At 35.4% G+C, this 10,088-nt stretch overlaps 1 protein-coding gene across 1 annotated transcript; it reads left to right on the forward strand.

Moving 5' to 3' along the window:
• The first annotated feature begins 2,327 nt into the window (after positions 1 to 2,327).
• On the forward strand, positions 2,328 to 3,855 carry LOC127076872 (pollen-specific leucine-rich repeat extensin-like protein 1). The gene is made up of 2 exons (XM_051018663.1): positions 2,328 to 3,484; positions 3,593 to 3,855. The coding sequence occupies exons 1-2, from the start codon at positions 2,879 to 2,881 to the stop codon at positions 3,656 to 3,658; spliced, it is 672 nt and encodes a 223-aa protein (XP_050874620.1). The 5' UTR covers positions 2,328 to 2,878; the 3' UTR covers positions 3,659 to 3,855.
• Positions 3,856 to 10,088: the final 6,233 nt, after the last annotated feature.

Consider the following 10,088-nt stretch of genomic DNA (forward strand, 5'->3'; position numbering starts at 1 on the left):
ATATAATTTACAGGGCCGACCCAATCATCTCGGAGGCCTTGTTCTAATTTAAAAAATTGGCCCAAATTTAAAAAAAAATACAATTATAATAATTAAAAAATATATATCAAAAATACAATTATGTATTAATTAAAAATGAATTTAATTATAATTATTGTGAGTTTTGATCGATCTTGATTTTTGTACGTACTGAGTTTTTATCATAACATTTTTTTCAATTATTAAGTTTTTTTAATAATATTTTATTTATTTTTATTAATATTTATAAAAAAATTGAAATTTTCAAAATTTGGGTCCTTCTTAAATTTGGGGCATGTGCTGCTGCACTTGCTTATGACTGGCCCTGATAATTTATATGTCTCTTTTCTAATTTTATGGAGTCCCCTATTTATATTAGAGATGACATGCCACATTTGAACCCCTCGTAATAGTTAATAAGTGGGTTTATTGCATAATAATAATAATAATAATAATACTTCATTCGTCTCATAAAAAGTATTTTATTTGTGCAATGTATAGTTCTTAAAGAATAATTATATGTGTTTATTTTAATGATAAAACTAATATAATTTACTAGAATACTCTTATTAATTATAATTAATAGAGTAGTTAAATAAAATTAAAGTTAATAAGTATGTGTATAGTAGTGGAAAGCTAGTAATGAATGTTGCATCGGTATTGTAAAGAGACAATTATTTTTTAGACAGAGAAAAATGTAAATGAGACACTTTTTATGAGACTGAGGTTAGGAAATGGAGGATTTTATAATCGACTAAAAAAAGTAAAAAAATCAGCCAAAATAGAAAACCTAGAAGCATTACAGTTGTAATTCCAATTACATGCAGGCCGAAACCTCCATTTTCATGACCAAAAATTTGTTTTTTTTCTTCGTGGTAGCGGATCTGAGACCGGTAATGGCCATTATGAATTGACCATAATTCCCACTACCTCTTTATATTTTCTATTTCATTCTTCCTAGGGTTTCTCAAGGACGTTAGAATATCTTCCTTGTTTGATTTTAATCACTTGAATATGAGTGTTAAACATTCATTCATCTCTATATTTTTTAAACAAAAACAAAAAAACGATAATAAAACAATAATAAAACTAAGTAAAAATGTAATGAATTCAATGACACAAATAAACAATAAAAACGATAAAAATCAAACTTATAACTTTCTCAATTCAATTTGACATTTGTTTCAGCATTAGTCATTAATGCCATAATCACATTAATAATATCCTCTAGGTACACTATTTCATGTAACAGCCGATGAATAAAATGTCAACTAAGATAGTCATACGCCTTGACTAGGTCCATCTTTATAGAAAAATACCTTACCTTCTAACTAACATTTCCCATACTATGGGTGATTTCTTAAGTAACCACAATATTTCCATGATACTCCTTTCAAAAATGAAACTAATCGGATAAGGGGGACAATTTTAAAATAGAATCTTTAAGATTATTAGTCACCACCTTGGAGACAAAACAATCTTGTAGAGAATATTACACACAAAAAAATAGGACAAAATTGATTAATGAAATCCAAATAATCTACTTTTTGAATAAGACATATGTTGTGAGTCAACCAAACTTGTCTAACAAAATCATATACATTAGACCTGACGACTTTTCAAGATTTTAGATAGAAACCAATAAAAAAACCATTTGATCGTCGAATGACTCAATTCAAAAACTATTTTCCACATTTCTTTATCTATAATGCCACTTCTCAATCTAATCACTTTACCATCATTTAATCGAGGATATCTTAAAGAAGTTTGGAATCATAATGCTACTTTCAGGAGTAAACAAACCTCGATAAAAAACCATTAATCACAGCTTTCAAACCTAATCTAAATCTTATTTTAGCCCGACATGTGACAACTTTAATATAAGTGAAATTTTTTAAAAATTAACCTTAATGATAGATAAAGAAAAAGAAGTCTTATAGTTAAGGATATATTTCTTAACAAATACTGCATACTCTATGAGCACTTAATATCACTTTCCTATTACTAATCAGTGTGCCTATGTTTAAGACAATAAATACAATGCATTGATTACAATAATTGCAAATTGTTTTTCAATTAAAGCTAACTTGAAATGTTGATTATTTTCTAAGCAAAGTCTTCCTAATAATTCCTATGGTTTTTCTCGTTACCCAGCACCATTCCTATTGATGCTTATCTGCTTATCTGGTTTCATTGAATCAAAAGAAAACAAGACATGTGAATGCAAATAATAATACTCATTGCCAGCACCATAATTTGAGGATATATATCCAATGCATGGACCTCAGATCATGGCTGTTACTCATTGTTAATCATTCAATAAACATTTTCAGTAAACTATTTCGCTGCGACAGAGAGGTGAGTAGGACCCGACAAGAGTATCTGGCCAGCACCTCACCAACCAGTACTCTCTTATTGGCTTCTTTAACTCACAACTTAGCGTAGAATTCACACATGCATCTATGTAGTCCGTCCACGTTCTCACACACGCATTGTTTTCCTCTCTCTAAAACTTGGTAATCCATGAAAAGCACAGAATTGACATTTGAGCTACAAAAAGTGAAATGATGAATTGAATTAATTGAAGGCGGTGGGATCCACGTTTGTGACATTCCACACATGGATAGAAGTTGTATCACAGTTAGATTAAGCTGGAAATGTTTGGTAGCTAGTAACAACTCTCATCATCATACACAACCTTGCGTTACTTAGAATCTAAATCTAAACTCTCTCTCCCTATTTAACCTCTCTCCTCCAACCAAACTCTTAACTCTCTCTTCACCTCAATCTCTTCCGTTCTGAGATTGAGATATACATTGTATTGTATTATATAGAGGTATAAACAAATCAACACAAGAATATGGGCACAAATATAGTTTTGGTGGTTGCTTTGATCTGCACTGTGTTTGCATTTGTAGGAGCACAACAACCTCCAAGTCCAACCACCTCTCCAGCACCACCTACTCCTCCTGCTAATACTCCACCAACCACTCCTCAAGCTTCTCCTCCACCTGTTCAGTCTTCTCCTCCACCTGTCCAGTCTTCTTCTCCTCCACCTGCTCAATCTTCTCCACCTCCAGTTCAATCTTCTCCTCCACCTGCTCAATCTCCTCCACCAGTTCAATCTTCTCCTCCACCTGTATCCACTCCACCACCTGTTCCGGCTTCCCCTCCTCCGGCTCCAGTTACTCCTCCACCTGCTTCACCACCACCTGCATCTCCTCCTCCATTCTCTCCTCCACCTGCCACTCCACCTCCCGCAACTCCTCCACCTGCAACTCCTCCTCCAGCACTCACACCAACTCCCCTCTCATCTCCTCCAGCAACTACTCCAGCTCCGGCTCCTGCCAAGGTTAAGAGTAAAGCTCCCACAGTGGCACCCGTATCCACACCATCAGAAGCTCCAGCTCCTGGTCCCGGTCTCTCTTCTCTCTCTCCCGCTGTCACTCCCGCCGGCAACGATGATGTAAGTTCACTTCTCTCTCTATAATATACTTGATCAATGCTAATAAATTTAATTTAATTAGAAAGTATGAGTTGCTAGACTAATAAACTTTGTGGCCATTTCTTGCAGAGTGGGGCGGAGAAGAAGATGGTTGGTTTAGTATTTGGATGTGCTTTCCTATCCTTGATGTTCTAGATATATCTATATCTTCAGACCACAGATTGTTACTTTCACCTCTCTCTATATATTATTTTGTTGATGTGATATGGGAGTTTATTACATTGTTTGTATTCTTGGGACATTCATTTCAGCGGAGGTTTTGTATTAATCCAGACACTTATTTTGTATCTCATTACTGTTACTATTAGTCTATTATTCCTTGTTTTCTTTCAGTATTCTATCCATTTTTTGCTTCAACTTTTTAATATAATGTTTTTACTTAAATTTAAATACAACGTTCCTCACGATTCAAATCCTTTTATAAAGAGACAAATCCATCGGAAATTAAATGTTGAGTTGTAATCATAGTCTGAAAGTATTTAACCAATCCTTTGTTAAGAGTTGGTTGGTAATTAATTATATAGGAGGAAGTCTCAACAACATTGATACACACATGACTTGTGCTAGAAGTTACTCAACTAACTCTAACCACCTTTTAATCAAACAATTATCTATTAATCAGCTCTTAACAAACACTTGGTTAACTGCTTTAAACTAGGATTACAACTCAATACACCTCTTTGCATCTAGAAGATGAGATACTCTTAGTTGTTTCATAAACATGCTCACCATGCCTACAATTTGACTTAATATGGCCTATTATTGCATGGGTGTCTGCATGGGAGAGCCAATGATTTGTTTGTATAATGTAACCTCCATTATCCATTGATTCTTCATCTTTAATTTTGCACAATTTGACTCAAAGTTACATTAAAGTTATTAGAGCATCGCAAGTTCTCATATGAAGCCTTTCCAAAACACACTACTATGAAAAATCATTTTTAACATACTTCGGTTTTATAGGCGAGATAACAAAGGAAAAGACGTTATCTGAACTTGACACTTTTTCTCCCGGAGAAAGTTCCACCGAGAAAAAAATTGTATTGGTCATGTGTTCGATCCCCTACAACAATATTTTATATTTTTAAAACTAAAAACCGCATGTCACTATGCATCTCGATTTATGTTAATATCCGAGGTAGAAAATGTGTATATATCTCGATTCGAATTTCAAACCAAGAAAAAAATATTTTTTTTCAACTATAATTTGTTTTATAATTTATTTTATATATATCAAATTACATTTGTTACAAAATTTGTAACATAACCTTACCAAAGAGAATTTATATACATATTCGTTAAGAGAACCAAAACATATATATTGTTAGCTGATATTTAGCTTATCACATGTAAATATATTTATAGGCTTTTCCTTTTATCCTTACATAGTTAGTTTTCCAATAACAACTTTCTGTTATCTTCTTCTTCTTCATTTCTGTTATCTTCTTCTTCTTGAATGTTTCTGGTTTTCCATTTTCTCCATATGAACATTATTGCAATTTGCTTTTCCACTGCACTGTTTCATATGAATGTTGATATGGTATCAGAGCCTGGTTTAAGATCCGGTGGGCCACCTACTATGGTTTCCGCTATCGGGCCACCCACCATTTATTTCCACGCTCCAGATGTCCAGTCCTGGGCGTGAGGGGGTGTGTTAAGAGTCCCACATAGGACAATATATGGCCTGAACATGTGTTTATAAGTGGGGGCAGTCCTCACTCTACCAACCGGTTTTGTAGGGTTGAGTTAGGTCAAAACCACACATTCTTAACATGGTATGTGATTCTTGCCATTTTGGCAAACAAAAGAAACTTTCATTTCCTAACAACACTACTGTTACTTCCTTTCCCTTTGAAATACTACATGCTGACTTGTGGGGGCCATTTGCCACCACCTCTACATTAGGCCATAGATATTTTTTAACCCTGGTTGATGATTATACTAGGTATACATGGACTATATTCCTCAAAACCAAAGATCAAACAAAGAATAACTTAATACAGTTTGTAGCATACATTGAAACTCAATTCAAAACTTCTTTGAAATGCCTTAGATATGACAATGAAAGTGAGTTTATCGCCCTTACTAGTTACCTTCTATCTAAAGGTATCATTCACCAAAAGTCATGCATTGAAACACCCCAACAGAATGGGGTAGTAGAGAGGAAATACCAACACATATTAAATGTAGCTAGAACCCTGTTGTTTCACTCTTCAATTCCATTAAACATGTGGAATTTATGCATCCAACATGTCATACACCTCATAAATCGCATTCCTACTCCCCTACTGACACTACGCCAAACAAGACCTTAGACAGCGCTTTTTTTAGCCTTAGACAGCGCTTTAAAGCGCTGTCTAAACCTCCGCTGCTAAAGGTTTAGACAGCGCTTTTTTAAATCTTAAAAGCGCTGTCTAAGCCCCCCCCCCCCCCTAGACAGCGCTTTGGCCAAAAGCGCTTTCTAAGACCCTCCTATTTTAATTTTTTTAGGTATACCTTAGACAGCGCTTTTGGCCAAAGCGTTGTCTAAGGGGGGGGGGGGGGGGGGGGGGGGGGGCTTAGACAGCGCTTTTCAAAAAGCGCTGTCTAAGCCCCCCCTATTTTAATTTTTTTAGGTATACCTTAGACAGTGCTTTAGGCAAAAGCGCTGTCTAAGGGGGGGGGGGGCTTAGACAGCGCTTTTCAAAAAGCGCTGTCTAAGCCCCCCCCTTAGACAGCGCTTTTGCCTAAAGCGCTTTCTAATCCCCCCCTTAGACAGCGCTTTTTACAAAAGCGCTGTCTAATGTATACGAAAATTTTTGAAGCTTTTGTTTTAAACCACATTTTTTCCAGGTTTATAAACCAGAATTTCTACCTGTTTTCAACCAGATTTTGACAGACAGTTATCACATTTTATACATGCCATTTTGGCCTTTTTTCTACCAATTTTTGGCTAACAAATATATATATATACCAATTCAAACCAATTTTGCCTTAAATGTATCAAAATATATACAAATTTATGTACACATTTACAAGTCATTACATATACTACAAATGTACACATTAATTACACAAATTTATGAAAAAACTTTGAGCTCTATCATGAATTGACACCACTCCTCTTTGATTTCGTCCACTTGATCCTTTGTATAAAATGCACACTTGAATTCCTCAAAGTACTACATAATAATATAATGTAACACCTCAAAATTTGCCCTCCTCTCTTGGGACTAAGCATTAACATATTTGCATATCATTTTAGGGCATTAGGCATTTCATGTTGCATATCATGTGGTTACATTATGCAAGCTATCTTCCCAAGTCTTGATCAGAAGATGAGGAAGTCCAAGTGCAAGCCTAGGGTTTATTGATTGATCATGGGCCATCTGAGGATTGGACTGTGAATTAGGGTTTCATGATTCTCAAGGGTATTAGTCTTCATCTTGATTGTAATGATACATCATCGTCATCATGGTTGGATGTCATCAGAAGATCGAAGAAGATTCCTTGAGATTAGGGTTTTGACCACTGGTCAACCCTAATCAGCTGCATTGGGCCAATCAGGGCTGGATCAGGAGATGAGGTTTATGATGGTTATGGGGATCATAATGTGATTATATTGAGCTCATGGATGCTAGGGTTTCATGGTTGAGCCATTTCATCAGGAGTTTGGGGCTCAATTTGATCAGTGCGTAGCCAAATTCATCTATCTGTCAGAAAAGTCAATTGTGGTCAACTGTGCCTGGATTGATGGATTTGGAGGAGGGAGAGGGCAAGAGATACTCCATTCATGTTCAAACAAGTCTCATTTGACATTTCAAATACTGACATTGAAGGATTTGAGGTCATAGCAAAGGTTTCCAAAAGGAAAAATGACCTATGGTTTCAAGTTTCCAAAAGGATGGCAAGTTTTTGGAACGACTTCAACCCAATTTTCCCCCATCAAAAAAGCTTCAAATGGAATTTTGTTGAACATGAAAGTTGTAGATCTTTCTCTCCCATTTTCAAAAAGTCCAAGATCGTGAGAATCGGATGAACGGTTGAGGAGATATGGTCAAATTACCACCGGGCGTGCATGGCAAAATTTTCCATGTATCGATGCACACGAATTTCGTATCGATGCGTGCAAGGCAAAAAAGGGCCATGTATCGATGCACACGAGTTATGTGTCGATGCACACTGTTAAAAAGTGCCTTGTATCGATGCAAACAAGTTATGTATCGATGCATACTGTTAAAAAGTGCCTTGTATTGATACAAACAAGTTATGTATCGATGCACACTGTTAAAAAGTGCCATGTATCGATGCAAACAAGTTATGTATCGATGCATACTGTTAAAAAGTGTTATGTATCAATACATAACTCTATTTTGAGCTCTCATACAGCACTGTTCATGTCCATATTACTTCATGCACCATCTTCATGCACAAGAGTGAAAATCTCATTTGAGCCAACACACTCCAAATATCAATTGAGAATGTATGAGCTGTCAATGAGCTGTCACAGGGCTTGAGTGAAAAGGCCATTTTGCCCTTGCTTAAGTTAAACCACATTATGCTAATTACATTTGGTTTGGTTAATTAAGGTGATTAAGTGTGGATTAAGTTGAAGTATATAATCTAAATCATCTCCTAATCATAACAGAACCTCACATTCTCCAAAGTTGGATCTAGAAACCTCTCAAATTCTCAAGATTTCATCAAGAACACAAATCTTCAACTCCAAAATTCTTCACCAAATCTCAACCATTTTTCGAAATTTCTTTTGATCTGAACTCACATCATCATCAACATCAACTGTTTTTGGAATTCGAAGGTGGAGAAGGCTTGAATCGTGGCTGTCATAGGAAGGTGCTCCAATGGTAAATCGAGAATTCGCATGCTAGGAGTGGAGTTGTTCGAACCTGAGCGCATCATTCCATTCCCTGGAGCTTCTAGTTGGACTGTTTGGAGCAAAAACTCACGAATTCGTCCGTTTCCCTTGCTGCCATACCAGGTACGTGAGTTTTCGAACGTCACGGTTTTCCAAATCGTTATATGCTTCGTGTAGTTTGTTGATTGTAGAGCATCATGATACTCTTAGATTTGTGAATGGTGAACTATAACATGCGAAATCTGGAATTGAAGTTTCAATGTCAAACCCTAGGTTGCTAGATTCAGGAATTTTAGGGACCTTTAGGCAAAATTGAGTTGATATTTGGAATGTGCTTGGTGAGACGGTTCGAATGCATATTCGCATGTCAATTTTGGTGTTGGTTTGAAATTTCGTGTTCTTGGCATGGCTGATGAAGAAGAGAACGAATTCTGGAAATAGGAGCTGTTTGATCTTGTTTTCCATTTGAATTTTCAAATATGCAGTTTCCCGCTCCCGCCAATTAATTACAGAAATGCCACTGAAATTTCATTCTATTTAATTATAATTAATTTGCTTAATTCACAAAAAATCATTAACACATTGAAAAAATCATAAAAAATTGTAGAAAATTCATAAAAATGTGAGGATTTTTTCTATGACTTTGTTGATGAGTGTAGGATTTTTTGACCTATTGGTCAAAGTTGTGCATGGCAAATATCTTGTTTGACTTAGACTTGTTTCACATGTGTCCATTTTTGATACATTTCACCAATTTGATCACGAAATGCACATGCCGTTAAATAAATTCTTGAAAATTTTTGTGGTGATTGTAGACAGGCCAATGGTGATATACATGTAAATTTCATGAATTTTTGATACCTGGTTAGAGAGCAGCAAATTCTGGAACTTAGGTGTGACAATTTGTGTCACACCTCATTATGTCAACTTGCAGGATTTTTTTGAGTGACCTATACATGTTAGAATTGGCTGAAATTTTGCATGATGGTTAGTTAGCATGTCGTGATGTTGTATGAATTTTTGTAGAATTTTTCACTGCCTTTTCTAATTGATCATGATTTTTCATTTCTGGTTGTTGAAATTGCAAGCTCATGTGATACATGTTGGTAGATTGATTGGGAAATCCTCATATTGTATTGTATGGCCATGAAATTTGATATGCATGAACTAGACACATTGTGTGACCTCCCTGTTTTGGTCTCATCCATTTCTTTTTTGTTTTCAATGAGATATGAATTTTTGAATTGGATGTATGCATTGATGGTGTGAATTGAAGCATGAAATTGTATCTGTTTTTGATGATTTTCATTGACATGGTTTCATTTGCCCAATTAAGCTCAAATTTGACATGGTAGACCTTGATTGACCCCTGTTTAGGTGTATTTAATTTGAGAATTTTTGGATGTGTTTTGGTATGGATTTGAATGCAATAATTCTGTTTGTATGTTTGGTGCTTCATTTGAACCAATATGGATTGTTTTGTGCATAACATGAGCTTGGTGGATGATATAAACATGAGACCAATGATGTTTGCTTGTGTTTGATGTTAATTTGATGTTGGTTAATGAATACCTTGCTGTTTTAACTTTTTTCTTGCTTTTGGACCCTAGGCTTGGCCTAGTGGTCTAGTTGCTAATATTTGCTTGATTTTTCAGGATCAAAAAAGCAATGTACATGGAGAATGATCCAAATCCAATTTTGATTGATGTT

This window comes from Lathyrus oleraceus, chromosome 4 (assembly GCF_024323335.1).
Source record: "Lathyrus oleraceus cultivar Zhongwan6 chromosome 4, CAAS_Psat_ZW6_1.0, whole genome shotgun sequence".
Lineage (NCBI taxonomy): Eukaryota > Viridiplantae > Streptophyta > Magnoliopsida > Fabales > Fabaceae > Lathyrus > Lathyrus oleraceus.

What these genes read in the sequence shown, in the direction of transcription:
- LOC127076872 (XM_051018663.1), top strand. Translation starts at nt 2,879, where the DNA reads ATGGGCACAAATATAGTTTTGGTGGTTGCTTTGATCTGCACTGTGTTT. An exon ending in CTCCCGCCGGCAACGATGAT is followed by an intron (nt 3,485 to 3,592) that starts GTAAGTTCACTT and finishes CATTTCTTGCAG; the next exon opens with AGTGGGGCGGAGAAGAAGAT.